The sequence below is a fragment of the Cheilinus undulatus genome, linkage group 11 (genome assembly GCF_018320785.1).
Source record: "Cheilinus undulatus linkage group 11, ASM1832078v1, whole genome shotgun sequence".
NCBI lineage: Eukaryota > Metazoa > Chordata > Actinopteri > Labriformes > Labridae > Cheilinus > Cheilinus undulatus.
The window spans coordinates 20,383,409-20,411,324 of NC_054875.1; the positions used below are offsets into that span (position 1 = coordinate 20,383,409).

General features: G+C 37.5%; 1 protein-coding gene across 3 annotated transcripts in view; it reads right to left on the reverse strand.

The window, feature by feature from the left end:
- Window positions 1-27,916, reverse strand: part of cntn3a.1 (contactin 3a, tandem duplicate 1) — a 156,994-nt gene that overhangs the window by 3,701 nt on the left and 125,377 nt on the right. For all 3 annotated transcript variants that reach the window (XM_041799351.1, XM_041799349.1, XM_041799350.1), the window contains exons 12-20: window positions 23,069-23,196; window positions 19,396-19,571; window positions 14,470-14,587; window positions 9,087-9,245; window positions 8,743-8,892; window positions 2,960-3,030; window positions 2,263-2,497; window positions 915-1,030; window positions 458-644 (exon numbers count right to left, since the gene is read on the reverse strand). In XM_041799351.1, the coding sequence (XP_041655285.1) occupies window positions 458-644; window positions 915-1,030; window positions 2,263-2,497; window positions 2,960-3,030; window positions 8,743-8,892; window positions 9,087-9,245; window positions 14,470-14,587; window positions 19,396-19,571; window positions 23,069-23,196 (1,340 nt within the window). The remainder of the gene's footprint in view (window positions 1-457; window positions 645-914; window positions 1,031-2,262; window positions 2,498-2,959; window positions 3,031-8,742; window positions 8,893-9,086; window positions 9,246-14,469; window positions 14,588-19,395; window positions 19,572-23,068; window positions 23,197-27,916) is intronic.

A 27,916-nucleotide genomic window follows, 5' to 3' on the forward strand; every position in this document is an offset into this window, starting at 1 on the left:
ACTAATGTGAAATATGCAGGTTCAAATTGAGTTAAAAAATCTTTAAAATGTATGATGAGCTAGAAAATTGTGTTAAGGCCTCAGGTTTAAAAAAGAAATGGTTGTAAACATCTATTTGTTGTTTCTGAGAGTTCATTTTCTGCCAGCACAGAGAGTGACTGAAAATCTAAAAAGCAAAGGGTATGACATGCAACAAAAATCCCCTGGCCAGGAGTCAAACTGCTGTTGCATTTGTGTGGTAAGCGCCTTCAGCACTGCAGCTGCGGGGTGTCTCATAAATATTACAGTTGATCAACAAGAAGCCACAACATGGTGCCCAAATATTCCCTGCTTTCGCTTTAACTGTGAAAAATGACTGGAAAAGTGAGCTAGATACCAAAGGCGCTGTGCACCTTAAGCCTGAGGGGAAACACAATGAAAAAACAGACAGTCTTCACAATAAGTTGAGAGTCCTTACGTGGTTTCTTGGTTGTGACATTGACTACGCTGCTCTGTGGACCCACTCCAGCACTGTTGTAAGCCCGCAGGGACAGGTAATAGGTACTGCTGCCCTCCAGATCCCTGATGAGTACTGAAGTTTTATTCCCCACTGTCCTGATCACACTGGCTGTGTCCTGCTTTCGTTTTTCACCCCAGTACTGCAACTACAAGCACACAAACAAACAGGTTTTATTTTTAGGCAATAGGGTGTGATTTGAAACTTCACATTTAAATTTCTAACATATTCTTGTTTTTGCAAGCTGAAGGAAAATTTATTAATACTAAAGTTTACTTCATGAATGAATAATTAAATGGACAAAAATACAAAAAGGTCAATGCCTGTTATTCAATAAAAAACATATACCACCATTAGCTGCTGGCACTATTCACTAGATTTGTATTATTCTTATTGTGTGGGTTTGTGCTGGTTTGACCTCATAGCCCAGGATGCGTCTGCGGTTGTTGCTCCAGGCCAGTGGCTTCCAGGTGACCTCCACCTCGGACGCAGATACACTCTTTGCCCTCAGCCTCCCTGGAGCTCTGCTAGGCTCTGAAAGGTACACGGGATAGTCAGGATATGAAGGAAGACAAAGATCCACTCCTCCCACGTCTACAGTATGACTTATTGAATATACTGCAGCTCCATCTGATCCATCCATATAAGTGAGGAGGAGTGTCTGCTTCAACAACAAGTCCAAGATGTAAAAAAAATGTAAAACTAACTTTACTTGGTTGCTTTACAAAATCCATGATGCACAGTTGTAATGTCTGTGGATTCTCACTGTCCAATAACCTCATTAATTACTTAGCTGGAAACAAAAGCCTCTCCTGTATGTGGACATGTTTACAAGACAACGAAGAATTAGATGAGCGTGTTTGGGGGAAATGATAATGTTTTTTTATATTATAAACAAACCTGAGGGCATAAAAAGTAATTACCCTTCAGTTTTGTTGGCTAGCTTTTCCTGATAAACAGGCATTACTTTTTGTTTGTGTAAGTGCCAAACCAAAGGCTAAGGCTGCCACTGCCTGCAAGTGGCTTTGGGTGATAAGTCTATCACCTGGACTAAACGTCACAGCCCCTGAAAAAAAGCTTTTCACTAGAAAAAAAAAACATTCTCTGTCACCTAAAAAGTCAAAACATATTAGTTGTATGGCTCTGTTGGAATATTTTTAGTTTAAAATGAGAAAATCTCAGATATACCTTTTCTGATTTGTTCATTAGACTGTAGGGATGACATCAGGTGTAATAAAAAAAAAATATATAAAAAATTTTTCTAATTCTGCTGATAGCAGAACAAGTACAGCATAAACTTTAAATAAAAGTATTTTAATACTGATGAGTTAACAAAAAGAGCATTGATGCTTATGTCTGGTTTTGCAGTAGTGTGTGCTTAATTTGACAATTATCACCTCCACCAAGAAGGTTATGTGATCGGGTGGGTTTTTTCGTTTGTAAGTTAGTTTGTTTGTTAGCAACATAACTTAAAAAGTTGAAGACAGATTTTGATTAAATTTTCAGGAAATGTCAGAAATGGCATAAGGAAGAACTGATTAGATTTTGGGAGTGATCTGGATCACTGTCTGGATCCAGGAATTTTTCAAAGGATTCTGTACTATTGGGAGATAGGGCTAATGGCGGAGGTCTGCGCTCTTCGTGTGCTTTTCTAGTTGAAACCAGAATGTAAATAGAAACTAAGGCTAAACTTAATGATCTGTTAGTGCAGTGCTCTATTGAATAGTAACTTGAATAGTAATAATATTAGCTATAAAACAACAAACCTTCCTCTGCTGAGTAGATGGTCGTCACTGGACTAAAGGGACCTTCCCCTTTGTTGTTGTACACTCCGACTTTGACTTGGTACGGGGAAAAGGGAGGGATACTTTCATTCTTGAAGACGTATCTAGAGGCATCCGGAGAAGTGACAGCAGCCTGCATCCAACCCTGAGCCCCCAGTGGGCGGAAAGCCACCACATAGCCAAATCCTGGGCCGCTCTGCAGCTCCTCAGGAACGGGCTAAAGAGGTATGAAATGACTCAGAGGGATGACTCAAGATGACTGGTCCTAGAGATATTAATACTTAAAGAAATGCAGCTATGCAGGGATTAGGGCACTTAGAGAAATAGTGCTGAGGTTGGTACTGTACTTGGAGACCCTGCATGAACTCTTTCTGGTTAAGTGCTTTTATATTGAGGAGGAATAAAAAACCCCTCTAACAAAGCTGAAGAGATATTTCTTTATACATTATGCTCCAGTTCCATATCAGGAGAAATTACTGACTAAAGTGAAACCAGAAATCGAGATGAATTACATTAAAACTAGGTTTTGAGGCATTTTTTATATTGCTGTCACTTGTGATACCAGCATGAATATTTTTTAGCTTATCTAGAAATATATATATAAATATATAAAAACAGGAAGACAAATAGTATCATATCTAGTTTAAAAGAAGATTAATGTATGAAAATACAGGTTTACCTCCCAAGTGATGACTAGCTCTGAACGTCCACCTCCTCCACCATTCACTCGGGCTGGAGTCACCCTGGGTACTGACATTATGTACATCAACCACAGTGTTAGAGGAAGCACGTCATATTTAAAATAAGAGCCTACTTCGATTTATTTACATCATACAAAGGCAAGATACCTCAGGGCACTTCCCTCATAAAGAATGTCTAGACAGCACTCTATTAAGAAATAAATGAGGTATAGTGTGATAATAATTCAGTTATCAGTAATACTAAATGAAACTCTGAAAGACTCTGTTGCTCACAATTATGTAGAAAAAACTGAGGGGATTGAACAGGATGGGATGTTCCTTAAATTCAAACTCCAAATAGTATTTCACTGAATAAGCATTGCACTACTTTACCATTGTCAGTTCCAGGGAGGACTACCTGATCAAAATCAAAACAACCTGGTACTTATACCTAGAATGCAAATCAGCCTGCTATTTCGGTAATAAGTCAGGTTTTATTTATTGATGTTTTATGTGATTTAATGTGTACATGTCTTTATAACAAATCTTAAAGACCCTGTGAAGTAAAAATAAATCTGTATTTAGGTTTGTTGTATGACAGGTCACTGTGTTATGAAACCCCAGGTCAAATTTCAGTCAAATAAAACATATCAAAGTTTTTGAAATGAAGCTTCAAAATCATGAAAAATGAGGCAGTAAAATCTGCTGCAGGCTGGTGTGGGCATGTCTGTTGAATGAGCTGAAGCCACGCCCACTCAGAAGAAATATGATCTTCTCAGGTTTTAAAAAAGGGTTACAACTGAATGGAGGTCAGCACTCCACCATTATCCTGCCTCTTGACCTTTTGTTGACCTCAGAAGAAGAGACAAAGTCTGTTTTCTGGCCCAAATCTCTGTTATGATGCTTTAAATGAGGCATAGGCCACTGTGGCTGATAGATGTGGCAAATTTACCTTACAATGAACAAAAAAACATTGTTTAACTGACTGTTAACTTTCAATAAAGGCAGTGACATCAGCTAACAACAGACTGTAATGAGATAAACAGCTCTGTGATTATAAACTTAGCAAAAAAAGTAAGGAAATTTGTGTCTAGTAGATTATTTCGTTGTTGTAACAATGCTTCTTGGCAATAAATATTATACTGTTGGAAAGTCTGTTTATTTCCCTTTTAAATTGTGCCACATTTGTAAGGATCATGCATTTGTGGGATGAGCAGCAGAGCTGAGTATTTGAGTTGCGCCCATGAAAAATTTTCCACATCTTCTCTGCCAATTCCAAACAGCTGATTCTGCCATTAACTCTTGTTTGGTGTTTGGTGGACTGGATGATTGAAGTTTGAAGCAACAAGACATATTGGCAATTTAATAATTTATTCATTTAACAAACAGGAGCCTCAGTAGTGTGTGGAAGAACCACACACGGCCACAACAGCCTGGCACCTCCTCCTCATGCTGGTCACCAGCCTGGTCACACACCGCTGTGGGATGGCATCCCATTCTTCAACCAACATTTGTCACAAGTTAGCCAATGTGGTTGTGTTGATCACTCTGGCACGAACAGCACGCCCAAGCTAATCCCACAAGTGTAATTGTTTTATTTTTTTCTTGTTTCGTCAACTTGTGCCATTAAAATACCAGGTACTCAATAATTGTCATATCTTTTAACTCTTTAAATGCCATGTGCGTAAAGTAAACAAACAAGTTTTTTGATGAAAAAACACACAAATTGATTTTTTCAAGATACTACACTGTAAGTGAATATGGCATATGCCACTGATTAGTAGCAACATTGATTAAAATGCATTATTAGTTTTTTGTGAGGTCAGTTATTCTAAAATACTAAAGTTTTTCACCCTTCTGTGCATAAATGCACACCTTGAAATCATGCTATGAAATATCATACATTTCAAATTTTTTTTACTATTATTGAATTATATTTTTCTCATTTAAGGTCAGCTATAATCATAAATGTCAAATACTCATTCATTTTAATTTTTTTTAACTCTTTAAATGCCATTTTTTATTGATAATGTGACTGCATTTTTAGATGCAAAATACACAAAAGAAGGATTTTTTTTGCAGGTTACCATATGAAAATTAGATAACTTATTTTTTGATTATTGCAGCCTGGCATATGTCATTGATCTGCACATAAACAAAACCTCAGACAGGTAGTGAGAAGTGGATTAGTGAGCAGCATAACACTGAAATCTGGTGGAAAAAAAACATGTATTTCCTGCCCTCGACCATATATGGTAAAAGTGACGCCACAGGGTAAAAAAATAGTCCAGGTACAAATGTAAAGCCCCAACTCTCAAATGTATCCCAGACACCAGAAAATGCATGATTTATGCCTTAATGGTGCATGGATTAAAAAAAGTGGTTTGAATGGGCTTCAATGGGGACTTTTTGCACACAAGGGATATTAACGCTATAAAAGAGGTTTACTCTATTTATTATGGGCTGATTGTTGTGGCTGAGACAGAATTTTGAAAATTGTGCAAAAATGAACAAAAAATACAATACATGATAATATTAATTGTGAAAGAGGGCAGAGCTATTTCAAAAAATAACAACAGAGTGTGAATTTTAGGCTAAAGGGTATGGAAGAGTATTGGGGCCACTGAAAAAAAAAAAAAAAATTTGAGACGAAAATTTTTTTTTCACTTGTGAGAAAAAAGTCAGAATTCTGAGATTAAAGTCAGAATTCTGAGAAAAAAGTCAGAATTCTGAGATTAAAGTCAGAATTCTGAGAAAAAAAGTCAGAATTCTGACTTTATTCTTCAAATGAAAAAAAAGTCTCAAATTTTTTTTTTCAGAATTCTGAGATTAAACTCAGAATTCTGACTTTAATCTCAGAATTCTGACTTTTTCTCAGAATTCTGACTTTTTTCTCAGTATGCTGACTTTAATCTCAGAATTCTGACTTTAATCTCAGAATTCTGACTTTTTTCTCAGAATTCTGACTTTTTTCTTACAATTAAAAAAAAAAAATTCGTCTCAATTTTTTTTTTTCAGTGGCCCTAATACTCTTCTGTACAAGGGGTACCAGAGGGTTAATGTAAAATGTAAACAAACACTTAAAAAATACAATAGCCTACTTACAGAAATAAATAACTAAGAAATTAGGTTGGATAAATAAAGCAGGTAACTTCGATCCAAAGGAGTAACGATTTTGTTAAATTTTGTTCCTGCAGAGTTTGCACCCTTTCTTGAGGCATTTTATTTTACAGGTCTTCCTAAAAAAAAAAAAAAAAAAATTGAAATGTCCCCTCAGCAGCTGTATTTAATTCAGCCCCAAATGACACTAGTTTGGTGATTAAAATAGACTGTTTTATTGGATTTTCATAAAATTGTATGCAGAAATTAAAATCAATATAAAGTCAAATTGAGCAGTTTTATTTTGAAATGGACTTAACAAAATATTTTACTAATAAATCAAAAACACATAAATCATGAAATACTAAATCATGGCAATATGTCTTTTACATGGAAAGTGTATGGAAAGTCCTGAAATGTTTTCTGTTATGTTTACTATTGCTGATTTTAAAATGATTATTTTCCTCATTAAGGGTGAAGCAAACCTACACAAAACTCACCAATCCTACATGCAGCCAGAGGCCAAGACCCTGCAGTCTACTCCATCATTCAGGCTCACAGCTGTGATTATATTAGTCTGTTATCTTTGCTGATGAACGCTGGACCAGTTTCTGACAAGTTCATGACACGAGAGCGTCTTTAGACCTTAATCAAGAAACTCTCCTGTGTGATCATGGGGGGAAAAAGCTTGTCTGGAGGCAGGAACATTTTAACTACTGTCGGTGTTTTGAATTGTTAGGCTGCGATAAGGCTCCGCAGTTGTGGAGAAGTGGATCACATTTGTCTGCTGTTTGGCTGTCTTCTCTCTGACATGTACAACTCTGGCAGGGAGTTTTCAGCAAAATGTTCGCATCCAGGCAAATCTTGTATTTTGGGTTAAATGTCTTTATGAGATTTTTAAATCCTGGCTTTTCAACAACACTGGGCTCGTGTCTTTAGCGGCGTGTTGTGTTACTGCCGCTGTTAATTCAGAGTCATCTTGCAGTGTATTTTAACGAATACCGCGTGAGTTAGACCTCTTCCTTTTCAAAGTTCAACAACTGTTCAACGCTGCAGATCCAGCGCTCTTTCTCGTTGTCCATCTTAAAAGGCATCTAACTAGCCGCTTACTTGCCACGCTGCTCTGTTTACCTTCTTCTCCCTTGCTGCTCTTGCCACTGATATAAAAAAAACGGCCACATGTGCAGGAGTTTTCTGGATGGGCGGAGGAGAAAAAAAACAGCTCTCTGCTGTGACAGATGCATTCAAGGACAATGGGAGAAGCGAAACTTCAGCAAGAAATGCACCCTGGCGGCTCAAAACTTCCACATAATTTATACTCTGATATTCGTGTTATAGTCAGTTTTACGACATGCTACATTCACAGAGCAAGAGCGAACAGGTAGCGCCAGGATCTATTTGTGGCGGGCCTAATTTATTTGACAATAAATGAATGTATGGGAAACACTGCAATAGCAACAGCAAAATAAGCTGTGTGGCATTTGCAGAGAAGATTTGGCAAGATTTGTGGGCGCAACCCACATACTCAGCTCTGCTGCTCATCCCACAAGTGCATGATCCTTACAAATGCGGCACCATTTAAAAGGGAAATAAACAGACTTTCCAACAGTATAATATTTATTGCCAAGAGGCATTGTTACAATGAAGACATAATCTACCAAACACAAATTTCCTTACTTTTTGTGCTAAGTTTTTATTGTAGTGTTGGAGAGGCGGGGTCCCCACTGTGGCCTATGACATCATGAGTTCACATATTGGCCCCGCCCACATGAAACCAAGCCAGAAAAGAGGTGAAAAACTCTTTAACAGTCTAAATCCAAAATTTAGTCACATGTAGATCTCAGTGTTTTCACATGTTGACAGCGACCATATTCTAATATATCCAGTTTGTTAAGACAAAAACTTTGGATTTCACTTTACAGGGTCTTTAAGTCTTTAACTCATCATTGTACCCTGTATGATCAAGTCAGGTGGCCTTCTTTGACCAGTTATAGGCTAAATCATTGGCATATCCTTATTTACAAGGCTGTAACTAATCTGCTTCCATCATACTTGTATGATTTTATTCAGGTGAAATGTGCTGGAAGCTACAATTTTTGCACTGTGACTTAGTCACGAGTCTTACTTTTGCTATCTGTTCCTAAAGTCCATCTTCAAATGGGTAGAAGGAGTTACAGGTATGCTGCTCCTGCAGCCTGATCTCTGCTGTAGGACACTTTGTGTCTGGGCGAGCTGGTCTCCAATGTATAAAAAATTTTGCTTTGAATTTAACTCCTAAAGTCTGACTACTTTTAACCAGATGGCTTTGATGATTTCAGTCAAATAGTACACTGAAAATCATATCTCTTGGTTCAGAGCCAAATAAAATGTCTCTCTTACATGAAGTATTCTCTACACACTACCTGAAATAGGACCTGTTTTTGTCTCCTAAACAACGCTGAAATAACTGTCAACTGAAGCTGCCAGCCATAAATACATTTGTTGTAAATTCAATTCATTTATTTGTTGTGTGCTATGAGGAAGTAAAGAATTCTCTGAAATGTACTGCAACAATAAAGTTCTTTGAAGGGATCTAATTGCCTTCCTGAAAGTAGGATCACACTATGTATTATGTGCATAATTTGCAAACAATTTGTGTCACCGTTGACAGAAAAGAAAAATGTAAACAGCCTCTGATACATACACATTTCCTTGGTACGGGCCTTTTTGGAGGGTTTGCTGGGCTCTCCTGTTCCGATGCTGTTGGTTGCCAGGACTCTGAACTCATACTCCACCCAGGGACTCAAGTCAATGACAGTGGCTGACAGCTGCTTCCCCCCGAGCAGCTCAGGAACTGAAAGACATCACAGAAATAACCTTTCATCAAAGCCCTGCGTATCTGCCACTGAACATAAGCCATACTAGTGATGTGTTATTTACTGTTATTTTGTGTTTGGCGTTTCAAAAGTACACAGCTCAGTCATTTTACCTACACAGATAATACGTTAACACCACCTACACACAGACTGTTGGATAAAACCAGCCTACCAGTGGTAACAGCCTGCCACCCAAGAGAGAAGGGCGTTCTGGCTTGGATGGTGAAGCTGAGGATGGGACTGTGGTTATCCATGCCGGGTCCCCAGGACACAGAGGCAGTGGTTTCTGTCACATCAGTCACCTGGCAATCCACAGGGGGGCCGGGGGGACCTGGGGAATATTTATGCACAGTTCGGTCACATGGGATGATGTATAATGGAGAAAGGAGTTTTCGTATGATAGGTGTGTGTGGGTGTCTTTGGGTGGGGGGAGGGAAGGTTGTTAAAACATGCCCTTTGGCAGTGGTCCCCCATGTTAGAGGTCAGAATCATGAGGTAAGAACAGAGAAGAAGAAACCAGCTGAAAATAATTTTGTATGGCACAAAGGGATTTCTCTGTCATAAGTACCTTTTTGTGAAGGACTGGACTAAAGGCTTATTATGGGACTTTCAGAGCACATTTTCAGATCGAACAAAATGCTGTCTTTGGACACGCCTCCTTTATCCGTCAGATTTTACATTTCAGGAAGTCATTCCTCTATAATATATTTACAATAGCTTTTTCTATATTAATATTCAGAATAGCACATACTAAGCCTTTAACCTCATAAAAAACTGTGAAGAGGTAATCCAAAGATATAAGTTATCAAAATCAATAATGGTGCTATTTTGACAGCATAAAGCATGCTGGCTATAGCCCATGGCACAAGGTGATTTGAGATGCACCTGTCTACATTTTGCTGTCTAGACAGTGCAAAATCCCAGCAAAACCTACGAGCATAGCACCGAGAGGATGAATCGTGTTCCATGATTATACGTAGGTTTGGGTAGATTTGGCTGGTACATTTGGGTGTAGTATTGCTTAAACCAAACACAGTATCATCTCTCAGGATCTTTAGGAGCCAGGCGTGCCTGCAGACTGGCGCATTAGTATTTACACGGCAGATTCAGCGTTCATTCACATTAATGAACTGAACTATTGCCAGCACATTTAACTTCTCCTCTCATTGCGCCACACAGAACACACAACACTGTATGAAATATGTTGTAGGGAGATTACAGTTGAATTTCAGTTAAGCATTTCTATAACAACATAAACAAAACAACAAAAAATGTCTTCATTTTGCATAAAAGCATATCAACATAAAATAACAGATACAGATACATTCATGTTGATTAATCTTCTGTGAGCTCAACAGCAAATAATTAAAGAATGTAACATTTTTTTACTTTATTTTCTCTGTTGGAATCCCTGGCTTTGTCCTGAAACATGCGCATTATAAACACTGGTCAGTTAGATATTGTGTCAATGGTACTCATTTGCATGTGCTTCTGTGTTTGTTTCTGTATTTATTCCCAGGAGCTGTCCAATCAGTTTGAGTTGCCCAGCGGAAAAAACAGCAAAGAGTCTATGATGTACAGAAGCTCAAGTGGACATACATCTGTTTATTTTATATCACCTTTTATATCACTTCATTGCGCAGTGATAATGTCCAAATTTAGGTTGTTTTCAGCTCTTGACTTATTTATCTTACTACCTTGGGATAGCAAAGCTTGTTTTTCTGTGATAATGTGTGACTTTGTCAAGATCTCTAAAACAACAAAAATTATTTGTTATCACAAGAAAATGAGTACAATAAAATGCACTCAGTCTCTGCCCAGAGCTTCTGTAATGAAGACCCTTTTGAACAGTTTTGTTTTGGTCTGTTATTTTGTTCAGTCGACTCTTGTTCCTTGTAAAGGTCCGATCTGCAGCATTTATTATGGAATAACAGTAAGGTTGAAAACTTTGGAAATTTGGGTCACAATTTCTCAATTAAAAACCTGGTGGTGGTTGTGGGGCCTGAGGCTTCCAGATGAGAGTTACTACTCCAAATATCAGAAACACACTTTGCTACAGAATTTAGACTTAAGACAAGGTTTTATGTAGTCTTTGGCAATAGTTCCAAATTAGTGGGTAAGGACCCAAAAGTAGGTTGTGGAGATTTTTTTAGAGGGTTGTGGATGTGTGCTTGGGAAAAAGTAAATGTTGGGAAGTTATTCCTAGGGAGTAATAGGGGGATGCTTTCTACCATCTGCCATTAGAGACAAAAGAAATAGATGTGTAAAGTTTGATTTAACTCTGGCAGTTTAGCAAAGTGGGATTTAAATACGGCACCAATAAAAGAAATCTGGGTTCTCGTTTAGGACAAATGGGACTATGGTGAGTCAGGTTCAAACTGTACCATTTAAATGGTTAAAAAATGTTATTAACAAAATTCAGGACATGGTTTGTAATCGTTTAGGTTGGGGTGGGTGCTGTGGCTATACCAGTTAAACAGCTTTGCACCTGGCCACTCTTCATTTTTAAATAAGCCCAAACATGGGCACTAATCAGAGCTAACACTCAAAAACTCAAGCAAAGTAAGTGTCAGTTGAAAAAGAACTCTACATCTACAGTTACTGCATCACTTGGAAAAAAGACAGTTGCGCAGAGCGTATGATGGTCCCTTAAATTTGAAAAGCAGCCATCTTTAATTATCCTTTCATTTTAAGAGGTCAGAAACCACAAAAGTTGAGAGCCACAGGCCAATAGGAGTTAATGTGGATGAGTAACAGTGGGACTAAAGTGAGTCAGGATTGCATTCCCACAGTCTATCCAATTTGAGATTTAGGATGTAGGTAAAATCTATTGTTGGCTTTTAGACCCTTTAAGTGTTAGTAAACTGTATGATGTAATGTGGTGGGTGGGGCTCAGCTGGAGGCCAAACATTTCTCTCCACTCGTTAGCCAGCACTAGCTAGCAAGTTGTCTTTGGCCTCTGACAATGGAGGAAAAAATAACAAGGAGATGTGAATATGTGGGGCTACTAACACTTCAGGGCAGAAAGTGTTTACTTATAAAAGTTAACTCTAACAAGCACACTGACCAACCCAAATGCCTGAAATGACTAACATTTCTTATTGACAACACAGAGGTGCTGTATGACAGCGATCAATAAAACACTGCATTCTTGTTTTTAAATTAAGTACAAAAAAGGTAGCCAGTTTGCAATTTTTTTTACATGTTCATATCTGTATCAAGCTGTTCATGATCAATATACTATTGAATGATGCCCCTTGTTCTTTTATCAAGGACGGAGCTTGTGTCTGTCACCTGCAGCTGTGTTTCAGCTCAGACAGAAAGGAAGAAAAAGAGAGAAAAAACAAGTATTGTAACACCCACGCTGTAATGTATGAGAGAGGTAAGATCTCTTTTATGAACTTCCTCAGCCAGTGTTCTAAAAGTGCATATGATGCTGCCGATGTTATTCTTCATTCTATTAATTTGGGATTGTTGCATTATGTATCAACAACTATACGCCCTGATTAGCTGTTGATGCATAATCTATGATTATGAAGTGATAAATTTCAAAGTGCAAGGGTGGAAAACTATCACATTTACTCAAATTACTGTTTGAGTAGTTTTAGGGGTAGCTGCTCAGTTCTCAGCACTTAAAGTAATCTTTAAATTCAATACTTTATACTTTTACTCAAGTAAATTTATAGACCAGTACTTTAACTTTTAACCTTAGTAACTTTACTTTTACCCAGGTGCAGTAGTTGTGTGCATTTTCCACTTTTGTCACCTCTGGTTGTGTAACATTAGGCTATGTAAAATGTAGTCACTCTTTTGGTTTTATGGTTTAATTATTGTCCCAATGCTCTCATTTAGAGTTTGATTTATTTGGGAAATACTTTGACCAAGAAGGGTTATTTATTTTACTATTTTTATTTTTAATGGACATCACAGAAGACTACTCACACTGTGTTTTATGTTTTTATTTAAAAACAAAACTACAGCATTCAACATATTAAAAGTCACAGAACTGGTGCTTGATGGTCTAAAAAATATAGTTTTATATCAAGCATTATGTTAAAAGTTTGCTATTCTGAGAACAAAAGGATTTAGTCCAACAGTTGTTGAAACAAAAGTAGCATACAGTTAAATCAATCATGGGCCAAAATGCGTAATGTTTCTATTTTCAAAGCCAAAGTGGTACTGAATGAAAAGCCATTTGAAAGCCAAAAGGGCCGGCTCTTCTTGCTGAACTGAACCATATGACCTGGATCCCTGAACAGAGCAGGAATTAGGATCCTTCCATTCTCAATCAACAGACATTAGGACCAGTACAATTACACCCCAACAAAAAGTCACCCTGCCAGAACACACAATTCAGTCAGGCTTTTCAACAGACATCCCAGATAGATGTGGTCAGCCATATACTAGGTTTTACCCTAGTCTTGTTTGATTATGAAAAGGTGTAGAAAAAGTTGCAGAGCAAAAGCCCTTTACTACTACTTATGTAGCTATATAAAACTCGTCTGTTTTCATATTTCCCCTCTTCCCTCTTGTTCTACTGAGGAAAATTGTGAACAGTAACAACTCATCACTCATACCTGCACAAAAGACCCACAACCAGACCCGTCGCCCCCAGGACACAGAAATGTTGATGTGGTCTGTGTCATAGACACATAATAAGCAGGGTTCTGACACACTTTTATGATTCAAATTTAAGTCTTTTTTAAGACCTGAGCTAAGAAAAATAAAACCATGTTTTGTGTGGCAAACGTTCAAAAATGAGAGGCCTGTAAGAGTTCTCAGCACGGGACAGAGCTGAAATCTCCAATTAAATGCACTGTTGATCAAATGACAATTGATACATTCTTGGGTCATGAAAACCAAATTTGATTTTGTCTGGCACATTTAATGCCTCTTCAATCAGTCAAACAAAAATAAAACAAATGTAGCCATAAATGAAGATTGGAACAAGATATGTCTTAGTCAAAGTGCCTTCTAAAATCTAAGACCCCCTCAAAAGTAAAAATAAGACTTTTTAAGACTTTTTTTGGCCTTAAATTTTTAAAAAGTCCAATCTAAGAACTTTAAAGATTTTTCAAGGATCTACAGGAGCCCTGGATAAGACTCAGATTTATTTAAAAATGTGTCTTATCCAGGGTTAAAAATTAAAAAAGATTAATTTGATGAAAAAGCTGCATATTTAACAGATAAAAAAAAGTAACACTGACATAAAATAAACAAGAGCACAATGACAGTTTAGGGCTCCTATAGGGTTAACACTGTGTTGGCTGTTCGTGTCTTGCTTTGTTTTGCCTCCAGCTTTATTCAGATATCATTTTGATGTCGGCCCTTAAAAAGTTGTATAGGGTCAAATTAATCCCATCACTACATTCTATAACTTGGGCTGTGATAAAGAGTTATAATGGGAAGGACCTGGGGAGGGAGACACGGTTTGCAGTAGGAATTTCAAAATGTTTGGAGCGTGTGAAAGACAGACGAAAGCTGAGATGAACGAAACTTTCAGTGGAAACAACAACAAACAACAACAACACATATGCTGTGATGGACATCCTTACCTCTGACTACCACATCAGTAGCGATAGACACACTGTCCACCTTTGTCTGAACAGCACATGTGTATTTCCCAGCATGCCTCAGCTGAATGTTCCGGATCATGATGTCACCAGCAGAGCGCTGTCATTGTAGAATATAAAAAAAAGAAGCTGAAACAAAGCTGTAAAATGGCAGAATGTGAAACTTCAAAATGAAGTAAAAGGACTGAAAAAAGTACACTGCCCCAGTGATGATGATTGTCATTCACTTTGTTACATAAACTCAAGTCCAGGGTCTCACCAAATGACTTAGTGAAAGTTTTTATGATGGAGGAAGAAGGTTCTTCGTGACGAGGTAAAAAAGCTTCTTTCAGCTCTCTCTGTTCTATTCACTCTAAATCCATGTACTTTACAGACAACCATTCAATGCCAAATCCATTATTTGCTTTGAACTTTAAAGTGAGAGCTAATGTTAAGTTAATGTCTCATCTACGAAAGGAAGGAGACTGTGAAACAGGATGAGACTGGATAATTACTTTGATGTATAATCAGGGTCATTTTATAGAGATAAAAATTCAGTTGCTGCAAGTCATTCAGATTTTGAAACTGCCATCATTAAAGAATATAGCTGGGGTAGGGATGCGTCACAGATCACTCATTCTGGGAACAAAAAAAGAAAAAAAGACCTCTGAGCTTGCTTATTAATTCAAGTCTCAGTGACAAGTCTTAAGCAATACATGGATTATGCTGTGCTTTTTGAAACCGATTAAAATATAACAAAATGCTCTGTCTTTGTCCTCTGTCTCTACAAGACCAAGAGGATAAGTTCAAGCTTGCATGTCATGATTAACAGATTGTTCAGGTGCATTTAAAAACTGACTAAACTCTAGGGGTGGCAGAAAAAAATCGATACAGCTTAGTATCACGATATTTTGTCTGGTAATATATCGTCTCATCCACCAAGTATCGATTTTTTTCAAATTAATTGCTAATATGAACTGAAGTCTGTGATGATGGAAAAATAAAATCGTTTGTCCAATGAGGTCAGCAGAGGTGTCATCATACAGCAGGAGAAAATTAGTAACAAGCATGGCAGCACCAAGGAAAGGACACTAGGAATGCAAGCAGGGTACGAATGAGATGGACACGACACATGAGGTTTGCAAGAAGTGCTACATGAAAATAAAATACTATGGAAATACAACAAACATGAGGGGAAAACTAATGCTTAATCTGCTAAAGAGTTGAAAAATTGTATAGATCGCAATATATGGTATCGCAATACTCACTGTATTGCATAATGTTTAAAATCACAATAATATTGAATCCTGGCCCAAGTATTGTGATAATATCATATGGTGGGGCCACTAGTGATTCCCAACCCGACTAAACATGTACAATTTTAGTAAAAAGTTTGAACAAAGATGTGTTTTTTTTTTTTTTTTTTGCTTAATTCAAGTTAAATCTAACTGTCACACTGCATTTTAAATGTAATTTATCTTCAGTAAACAATTTTTTTTTTGTGAAATTATATGATAGATAATGTTTTTAATCACAGGCCATGACTTACACTCTGGCAGTAACATTACCATATCCTCTTAAAATTAATATTTCTGTCTTGAGCTGAAAATATTATCAGCTGAAATAGAAAGTTGAGCTGTATTTAAAAGTGAGGTTGGGGGCTACAGACATATGTGACCAAAGCTGGTAAAAACTCCTGCAGGTCATTTTTGAGTTTTTTACACATTGTGAAAGCGTAGATTCCAAGCTTTCTAATGGTGTATCATACACCTTAATCTTAGCATATTTTACAAAGATATGCTCATTTGAATGTTAACTTCTAGTTCCTGCTTCTTCTGAGAAAACCAGGCTCAAAGTTTCAGGACTTCTCCTACCTTCAGGCAGGCCAGGTGATGGGCGTGAACAACAGGGCCACATTTACATAAAGTCCACCCAAACCAAGCTTCTGAATCAGACTGGTGACGCTCATCAGAATATTCCCATAGGAAATCCGCCTTCATCAAACTTTCACTGTCGAGTGATCTTGAAGTTGTCCGAAGTCTGTTGATAATTCTTGCTGCTTCTTCATGTCTCTTCTACTTTTCTTCGCTGCAGGGTTAATCTTAAGGCTTGTTGATAAAGGTGATAACTAGAGGCAGCTGTGGTTACGTTCCGATGCACATAACCACAGCTGCCATGCAGCCATGCAGCGTTTGTTATTGTCCATCTCAATGGGCGAAGCTGGGAACAATGGCAGACTGAGTGGCCAATTATCACCCCGCAGTTTTGCTTTCCCCTCCCCTCAATATCCTTGCAGCAACTGCGAGAATAGGGCATTTTAAGACACAAAATTAACACTTTTAAAAATCACATTTGTGTTACTTTTTTCATCGAATGAGTAGTTTAAATGTCGGACTTGCATAAAATGAGAAAAAAACGAAAAATGATCATTTTGAAGAAAACAACTTTGTATCCATTCTTCTCAACCACCGGAATGCCGACTTGCAGGAACTTTATCTGGCTTCGGTCACATATGGTTATTGTTTATACTTAACTGTGGCAGGAAACAGTATGAGATGCAGGAGATAAATGAGACCCTGTCCTGTGTCATTGTTTAAATGTTGACTTGGAAATTATTAACTAGGCATATATAATTGAACCTAATCAGAGTGATTTCTCATCTGCAGGGCAGTGCCCACAGAGCTTGTAGCTTGATTATTTCTGAAAGCTTAATTTTAATATCTCAAGAAATTACAACCATACAGCTACTATGAACTACCTACTTAGACTTACTTCTTCAGTCCTCTCTATTTCTGAACAGTACATGTTTTATGTCTTTATTAGAGATATCAGTAGATATATTATTTTGCTGCACAGTCTAATCAAACACTAAAGGCCTGATTCACAAAAGGATGCCATGGCCTGTGGGCCCACTAAAGCTGTGCAAATGAGTCAGAAAGACCCCATCTATTTTACACCAACATAATGGGTTAAATGCATTCCTAACTGGTCTGCAGAGCAATTAACATCTCTGTATGCTGTTGCTGTCTGCATGTAATTAAATGAACCATCATGCAGCATTTAGGGGTAAACTGGCCCCACAAAAGTGCTCATCTCACGACAGCTGATGGTGACTGTATCCCAGTATTTTTAAGATATCACACATACAAACTGTTCGTGATCAGTCAATTCTGCCTCTGGTCATCTTCAAATAGGTCTTCTGTAAATGTGGTCCCTAAATATTACTTTGATGTTACTAATATAAAAAAATGAGGTGCTGAACCAATCCAGGACTGTAAGTGGTGTGAAACTTCATCCACATGTGTAAAGATCTAGAGTTGGAGTGATGAGGATGTAAGAGTTAACTAAAATGAAAACAAAAACAGAATTTGGCAAAAAAAAAAAAAAAGTAAATTATATGATTTTTGCACTTGCATAGAGGGGTACATAGTGGTTCATTTAAATAAATGAATTACTGCTATAAAAGCACAGAATAGTGGCTTTCATATTTGTGGGTTTTATGAATTAGTCTCTTTTATACATTTGCACATTAGCCGGCACAAAAACACACAAAAGCCTTTTTATGAATCAAGCTAAACAAGAGCAAACTGCATGGAGAAGGACAACTTTTTTAAATGTGTTTGCACCTGAATATAATTAGGGAATTAAAGCTTGAGATGGAGCAGACATCAGGAGCAAAGAAGGAGCAACTCTTGTGGCTATTGGCACTGCAGGCCATCCCTAATGAATCAGGCCTTGAGAATGATATATTTAGGGGAGCAGGTTGTATTACAGTGGGTGTATTTCTCTTCCTAATCTTTTCTGTATAGGTGAAACACTAGGATTGTAGGCAACACGCTTTGTTTATTAGATAAACTTTATCACCAGTGAATAGTTACAGTCTGCTCCAAACTCAAAAAAGGTTGTTGTATTGCCCACAAGGTATTTTCCTACAGAGATCAGGAAAGTTAAAGTATTGCAACCACTGCTGTCAATGTGTCAACACTTTCTTTTTCCCCACATATCAGAAATGTGGAGGAGCTAAATGTTTAAACGGACTGCAGGGCGTCATGTAATTATAAAGGTCTTGCTGTTGTTAATGACCATGCTGAATGAAAAAAAAAACAAAAACAAAAAAACAGTGAGAGGTGATAAAGATGCCAAGACCTCATAATTGCTTTTCCTAATTAAAGAGGAAAAATGTCTGGCCTTAGATGATCAAATGTAATGCATGGCTAAACATTGCATAACGGATTCCTTGTTTGCTGCTCTTCTGGATGGAGGAAGTGTTATTAATATGCAGATCAGGTAAACATTCAGTCCTCTTGTTAAGCTTAAAGAATAAATACAATCTCACTGATAAGTCATGAATGCTGTTTTATACTTGACTGTTTAGAAGATGAGGCCAAATTTAAGCAATAGAAAAATGAAATCTAATATGTTGATGATAGACTTAATGGGGTTTAAATAAATCATTTCCTGAAGAGTCACTTTAAAACAATCACATATATATGTGTGAGTTATTCTATTAGATAAATTGAGTATAGAGAGAAGTTCTGAGTGTTTTTATAGAGTATCCTCTCACTTGTGGCTAAACTTTCAGCATTTCTAAAAAAGGCTTGAACCTTTTTAAGTAGTAAAATCATAAGTAAAGAGTAACCATGTTCAAGTGGAGGCAGGTAGACTGTCAAGAGGACACAGAAGTGCTTGTTTTTTTTCATCTCAGGAAATGTTACATCTCAAGAATTGGGTGCTTCAAAAGCACCACCACAGTAAAGAGTTCAAATGTGATTTAACAGCTCAACCCAGCCAAAGTTAGATATACTGTATATAAGATCGTGACTGTGAGCCATGTTTGCATTTGTCTGCTAAGCTGCAGTGTTGAAATTTCCTTCAGGTTTTCTTAAAGTGACACAAAGACAAAGAAGACCAACAAATAGCAGCACTTACCCCACCAACTTTTTCGAAATAGGCCCAGTGGCTTCCGAAGTGGATGAGCTGCTCATTAAAGAACCAGGTGAACTTGAGGTCTAGCGTGGGGTCATGTGATACCTGGCAGGGCAGCACAATGCTCTCACCCACCGTCACATCCAGATGACCTGCTGGACTCGTGATCACAGTGGACTCTATAAACAGAAAGCATCATGTTAATGAAGATTTACCTTTGTGTACACATCATTCACCTAGATTTTTCTTCTTTCGTTGTTTCCTGAACTTAGAGAAATAATTTTGCAACATGTCAGACTTCAAAACAAATCCCACCCCCTGCCAGACTGTCAGAAAGATTAGCCAAACAAGATAAATTACTTTGGAGTCAGACACTGAGCTTCTATCTCATCTTTTTCAGAAGTCTAATATGGTCTAATATATCACTTACCAATGACACAGAGGAAGTAAAATAAACAAACAAAAGAAAAAAAATCAGCCATTAGGGCAGGTCACATCCGAGTCTATAATTTGGCTCTGTTTGTGCAGAGACAAAAAGCCACCCTATTTCATCCTCAGCGTGGTGCACATCAACATAATCTTTGGTCTGTCTCACCCGGGTGTCGCATTCAACAGCGCTGCGGTGCAGAGAATATAGCTGAGGCTGAGAGGCCCATACACCAGTCCACTGTGAATTATGCATGCATGTCATAAGCATCTAATGGAAAGGCAAGCCAATGCTGCATGTCAGGGGAAGTAAAGGTCTATATTCAGCTCTGTCAAAACAAGCCAGCTTGTTTATCTCACACCCCCTAAGGAGAACCGACTGGCCATGGCAGTGCATTCCAGGTGAGTCTCAGGAAAGTTTGGCAACAGATGCAAAATGAGTGTGGTTAAACTTTCTGCCTTCGATTGCAAAGCTGTCACGCTCATTTCCTGTTATGACTGGGAGGAAACACAAATTGGCTCTCACATTTCCAACAGTCTGTTGGTGCATGCAGCTCTCATTCTACAAACCTATGAAAAGAGCATGTATGAGGCAGCCATAAAGAGATGTTTCCATTGCATAATATATGTTGGATTTTTACATTCACATCTGAATTAGAACAGGAATGGCAGTCAAAGGTTTTAAGATTTTTTTAGGATGTTATCGGGGGAACAAAATTTAAATAATATACCTGTGGTTTAGTTAAACTAATAAAAACGTCTACATTGAAGGACTGATACCAGCCTCTAGCTTAGTGGTTCCCAACCTTTTTTTCTTAGCCCCCCTTGTTGTTGTTAAGATAATACAATGACACTTTCTAATGGGACTGATCAACAAGGAAACACTTATTTTTTTAGCGCAGAATCATCATTATCATCTGGACTTAAAAGAGACATAACTGGAAACTTGGCTAACCCACTACTGCTTTCAGTTGGTTTTGTATAAATTTTTGACTATACAATGTTGTAAAATCATGACTTTAACAACTTGAAATTTTTACTTAATAATATCACAATCTCTGAATTATTAAATGTGGAAATTTTAAGTTTTTTACTTTAATTCATGAATTTGTAAACTCTGAAATTCTGAGTTTGGTTTCTTGTAAATGTGCAACTTCATAATCTCAAAAAAATATTTTTTTTCCTTTCAATTTTTTGGATCTTTCACGGTGGCCCTAATACACTGTTGTACACAATGTTACTAATTATGGTATAAAAGAATATTTGTACATCTAATTATGATGTCACAGCAGACGGAGCCAGGTTGGGAACCAGCGCTCCAGCTGAGACATTGTAATGGAAAAATGGTGTCTTAAACTTGTATCCATATGTCTTGTTTTTACCCACCATAATCCTTTGCAACATCTTGAGGGTCATGAAAAACTGACCAGTTTGTCTGACCAGGTCTTCCCCTCTTGAGAAGTGTTTTGCAAATGAAGAGTCCTCAGGTCGGTCAACGATACCTTATATATGGCTTGTACGTATTTGTGTTATACGACATATTGTGTAAATAGTTTAGTAGGCATGCTGATGTCTATGAAAGAGGACTGCACTTAGTGTATAAGTCGCACATTCTGCCATGGCCATTTTGTGGTCATGGTTGGTGTGTCCACCTGCAGGGGTGAATAAAAGCAATCAATTTTCTTCTGCTGATTGTTGCTGGTGTCTTAATTTTCTTGTCTTTTTAGAAATTACCACCACAATGTGCAACTAAGTAAATCAACCAGGGCAGAAAGTAAAATAAGTTCAGAACCTCCACAGCACACACAGACCTGGTACAGAGCGTAATTTCACCAAAAATACAAGTTATCACCTTACATTGAATTTCATCATGAATTAATTTCTTGTCAACATGAGCAAACTGATGACTCAATCTTTGTCATTTCTAAGGGAAGACAGTAAAATCTCTTGTCCTTCTGCTGAAAGCTCTTAAATAATTTATTAAACATTTGATCTGCTTTAGAACTAACAAAAACAAATGTAGATTTCACCTTTGATTAAGTAATGTGATGAGAATTTAAAAAGAAAGAAAACATATTTTGATGAAAATAAAGTTTAGAGAAATAAATGATGTATACATTTATCATCCATTCTATTTTCTTTTAGTTTTACTGATTTAATTCGACTGATCTCTGAGCATCCCTAAACCTTATACCTAAGCTGGCTTTATGTTTTTAACCCTTTATCTTAGACATTCTGTGCCTTAATAAATTTATCTTGTTTTCTGTCCAACTCTGAACATCATTATAAAACCACACACACACACACACACACACCCACACCCACCCACACCCCCACACACACCCACACACACACAGTACATACAGTATGCTGTATAACAGCTCTATTGGTACATTACAGAGGCTCTGGGGGAAAGAGTGAAATTGGGCTTCTCTGCAAGCTCATTTGCAATTCAAAAAACTTGTAAAGAGGAATCACCAAAAGGCATTTTAATAGAGCACTGTTGTTGACTCTGCTCTTTAGAAAGACCCAGAAAATCCATTGCACTGCAGAAGTGTGTAATTTAAATGGGATGAAATCTTAAACAAACCGGGCATGGCTATGAGCCACGGTGCAAAAAGAGTATGAATTAAACATCGAGGCGCATGGATGCAATGAGCCCCATGTCTCGCTTCCTGCAGCCTCTGCCAATCAGCTAATTGGACGGCGTTGCTCAGGTAAGAGGAGGGCAGTCTTCACAGAAACTCTGTCTCACTCTTTGTTCATCAAGTGTGCAGTGAAGGTCAGCGTTGGTTAATTTTAAATGCAGCGCTGGTCGGTTGCGTCTCACAGCTCTTGTGCAGTAAGCCATATCATTTGTTTTGTGTTCCTCCAAAGTACTGACAACAATAAATGATCTGTTTGTTTTTTATGAGGGCTGCACAACCTGCAAGCTGCCTGATATTCAAGAGGATTACAAAAGTGGTACAGCATAAAAACGGATTCATTGTCTGACATAAACGTCAAAAAAATACAAAAATGTGTAACAAAAAGACGACATTAAATGTAACATTTCTGGCTGTGATTATCATACCCTATTTCATTGTAGCATCATCTCATTGTATTATTTATTTACTATATCTATAGTGTAAGCTAAGTCGTTGCCAAGGAAACAGCTAATGGGATACAGTACAGAATAAATATCCAGCTGGCATTACAGTAAACAAACCAGGGCTGCTGTCTAAAACCAGTCAAAAAAATAATACCTTACCTTTAACCAGAAGGCTGCCAGCACTGCTTGCTACTCCAAACTGGTTTCTGGCCACACACGTGTAGAGCCCAGCATCTGCTTTACTAACATTGGAAATCCGAAGGCTGCCATTATCCAGCACAGTTACTCTGTGGGGGGAAAAGGATATATAAACACAATCATAACAGTCTGATTTGCAGCTTATCTGTGTTGGGTTAATTAAGACAGAAACATAGCTCTAACTGTGGAAGCTTGCATGACAGTTTTTCTATATATATATGCTAAATGCCTAAATTTTTCTTCAAAATGAGCAAGTCCAGTGTCCTTCAGCAATTCAACTTTAGCCTGAAGTTTATCTTGGTGAATTTTAATTGGCTCCCTGTGCTTTAGGAGTGAAGAGTCATGGTTTGATTTCTCAGCAATGACATGACAGGAAGAGAGCAGATCGCTTCATAGTAAAGAAGGCTTATTTTTCATTAAGAAGGGACTCCCAAGACTGAACTACTACTAATCTACTCAAACTGCATTAGCATAGCACAAGTGTGATGACAGTGTGATTTCCAGCTGTGCTAAAATACAACATGAATGCTTTCAAATGTTGAATTTTAAGAGAAAAACAATTTAAAATGAACCTTTCTATCATGTTAAACTCTGGATAATCTAAAGTAAAGTAAACTTCTGTCATTTTTGCATTCGCATTAGACTGTGAATCAAGACACGAGTGTTAAAATCCATATGGGAGGCCAGACATTTAGGTTGTTATTTTAATCAAGTTTGAGAAATTGTTTTTTTGTCCTCTCCTCCACAAATAGAAACACAATTCCAAGACAAATAAGTGCAAAACTACACATGAACACAGAAAATAAAGTGTTAAACCACCAAAAGAAATTCATCTCCTTCACCCAAGAAATGTCTGTGTCTTCACCAAATTCAAATTTGTAGACTGAAGCTAAACCTACGCCTGTGTGACTCAAAAATAGTATCTGGAACAATTAGCATCAGCACACAACTCCTGTATTTTGAGACCAAAATGCTGGCAGGTATGCATGCAATGTGGAAGTGGTTCACCATTCTAATATTGCCACTGTCTTAATTTTAGTCTTTAAAATTATAATACAATCACCATAGAAGAGCATCACATCAGGTTGAAGTGCAAAGGCTCCACTATGGGTCAGTGCATCTTGGGAAGACATTTGACAATAGGAGTGAAGCAGTTGGGCTGAGGGGCGTATCATTCTTTTTTCAATTCCGAAAGCTTCAGAAAAGAAAACGCAAATGGGCTAAGAGGAAACTGGATCAAGTTGCTGTAGGAATGTTTATGCCAATGTTACACCTGCTTCTCCATCCACCAAACTCACAACTTTGCTGCATATCTGTCAGGACACTCTGGTTGGACATCTTGCATTTCGAGCAAATGTTGAAAATACACAGCAGGACAAAAAGTCACTTTAGGAATCTTCAGTAAACTAGGTTGGTCTGTAATTTTGAAATTTTCTTGTTACAAATGGTTGTTATCTCCTGGTTGTTATAGAAAATATATATATTTGTAATAAAAATATTCAGACACAGATAAGGTAGAGGTTGCGTTCATTAAAATGTATTAGTTACATTTTTATTTGCAAAGTCTAGTGTGTGCTACTGAATCAATCACAGCAAAGCATAACAATAATACGAGCAAAGGGGCAGAATAGAAATGTTTATGTTTTAAAGTTGTTTTAGACTACTTCCGTGCATTGGTGTCTGACATTGTCCCACACATCCTGACCTGAAGTGTATGTCAGTCTGAGGCTGAACACTCCTAAACAACACTTGCACAAACTGGTTGCAAACATCATTAAATCAAAGAAGAAGAAGTGGAAGTCCTCATATGGTAAATTGGTGCAACATTTTGGGATTTTACAGAAAATCTGTACGTATCTATTATTGTTTTTATGGCACTAGTGTCGACCTAGTACACCCAAGAAGTCTTCTGAAAGGTTTCAAAGACAATTGGAGCAACAGTGTAATGCGCAGATTGAGACAGCAGACATATAGAAACTTCATTAAATGTAGTTGTAAGATATTTATAATATTGTGCATCAACTTAACAGGTATGGTGATATGTCACTATGCTATGGAAATGAGGTCAGAAAAGACTTGGCCTGAGAAAGGAAGCACACACTAGAGACTCATACACATCTGCAAGCACACATACATACAGATATCCTTTTCCAGGAATTGTTAGGAAAACATTGAGTGAGCCAGTTGAAGCTTATCTAACAAAAGTAAAATTAATGGAGTTATTTTTCAGGCCCAGAGAAGGCAGGGTGGACTTTCAAAGAACATGTCAATGAAATGTTTGCCAGATGTGCATGCGTCAAAAACATGGCTGACTAAAATCGCACCATATCATCAATTAATCGATTAGTCGTGAGATAGACCAAAATCATCCTTTTTAACAAAATGTTGCCACACCGCTGACTTTTTCGACATGTTGTCAATTAATAGGAAACAAACCCTCTCCTCCAGGGTGGGAGGGTCCTAGTGATGTTGTTTTGACTTTCTGGGTATTTAACCTGTAATTAATTACCCTTAAAGGCGCAAGTAAATTATATTTTGATACTTATATTCACAGTTATTTTCTTGTAAATTATATTTTGTAACACTAGATAACTGAAAAAATAAAAACACAATGTCTCCCTTCTCACCCCTGCAAAAAATGGATTCTTCCAATTAAAGTAGCATGTGCGACCAATTGGATTCTGGTCGGACATGAGGTCATCAACCAATTAATTGACCAACCGACTTGAGGCTGTCAGCCCTACTAAATGCAACATTAATGCCCTCTGGGTAGGCACACTCATGATGGGTAACTTTAAAGATTGTAATGGGTGATGAACTGTTATGATTGAATCAATCAAAAACACTATTCTGTCTGAGAAGAGGTCATCTATGCACAGCTGAAGATCAAAATAAGCCCAAGCATTGGAGGGACATTTTCTGACATATTTCAAAATATAAGAAACCATGACGTTATAAATGATCGTTGTATAACTTTGTTACGGCCACAACTATACTCCCTCTCCTGAGAGGTGACTAACCCCACTTTGGAGTGTTCTGTGTGTGTTTGTATCGCTGTGTGTGTGTGTGTGATGGTGTCTCCTCAAGGCTGAATCTCCTTCACATGTGCAGCCAGCTAACAAGCCTGATTGGTGTGCAGCCCTGCAAAGTCGATCAACCAATCAGAGAGGAGCACCTGGAACCTGCAGCTATAAAAGCTTGGCCACCCTTTAGTCTGCCCAGCTCCATTTGATTCAGCTGGCCTCTGTGCCTCTTTGTTAGTGTTAGTTTTTGTGATATTGTTCAAACAGAACTTCCAGTTTATGTGACGTAGTATTTCTTGTTAGGAAGCACTTGTGTTTATCTTGTCTGGGCTAGGAATTTAGTTATCTTTAGGAGCACACACACATTCACTTTAGTACTTTTGCTTTTCTAAATTCACTAGGTTTAGGGGTGCTGTTTCACTTTTATTTTGGTTTGGTTAGAGAGAGTCGGTAGCTAGGTTTTCTTTCCATTTTGTTTCACTAAGGTAAGGTAGAACTTAAAACTCTAGCTAGACTCTCCTTTGCGCTAGTTTGTAATTTAAGTAATCAGCACTTGCATGCCTTCTCTTTGGCAATTTGCCTCACCTTTCGATTCATGAAATTTTTTCATTTCTTTGTTCATAAATAACTTTTGATAAACCACACAATCTGGTTTTTATGTTATCTCCCTATCCCCTCACCAGCTGGGTCATAACAAACTTGCATATGGGTTGTAGCCAGGGCTCACTACCTTGGCCAAATGACCAATTTGTTACAAATGTCAGATACTGAATTTACTATTGTGATTACGAATAATTTAATGAAAGAAAGATATAAATATATTGCTTCCATAATTATTTACTGATGTTTTTGAACTCAAGTGCAAATAGATATTGTTCATTTAACAAGATAAACCCAGAATTAAATCTATTTCAAGTTGCTTTTTCAATGCAGTAAACATGGTAGTTACGTGCATATTTGTTTACAATGCATTTAGTGATGCATATAACATTTTTACATAAACAATTGCAGCCAATTATAACCACTAATTTCCTTCAAAGAAACAAACATATACTAGTAATCAAAGATTATGAGGGAAATGTTTCTATTTTCATGTCTTCATGGCAGATTTTGTAATTTATTAGTATTTGAAATGGATTTGGGGGCCACATTGAGTAAAGTGGATGGCCACATGTGGCCCCTGGGCCGCCAGTTGCCCACCCCTAGCCTAGCATTTCATCACTAAAGAGGTCATGTTGATTGACAAAAGAAAAGAACTGAACTGACATGACAAATGGTAAACTCTGTGTAACTGATGTATAGTTCATCTAAAGTTGACATTTTTTAAAGGGTCAAGACCAATCAAAAAAACACCTAAGTTGTGGCATAGAAGTGTGATAATAGTAATTTTGTGTGATTTTTGGCTTACACTATAGCCAATGCTTGTGTGTAAGCATGGCACATACAGAGTCATGGATGTATTTGTACCCTCAGTCAAAATATGTTTTCATGCAACATGCAACTTAGATATTCATTTTAATGCAGTGAACCCAGTGTCCACGCCTTAATATACTGTTATTAAAGGAGGCAATGCAGAACAACTCAAACAAACAGGGCCAGAGTGATACTTAACAGTAAAAGTTAGTCAATGAAACCCTAATTCTAAAGCAGAATTTGCATTTTTTGTAGCATTTTTACATCTTTAACTTCTGTATCTTTAAGAAAAAAAATCAAAGTTATGTTTAAAAAACAATTCAACCTGCTTGCTTGTGCTGTCATAAAGGATGCTGAACCTCTTCAACAGATT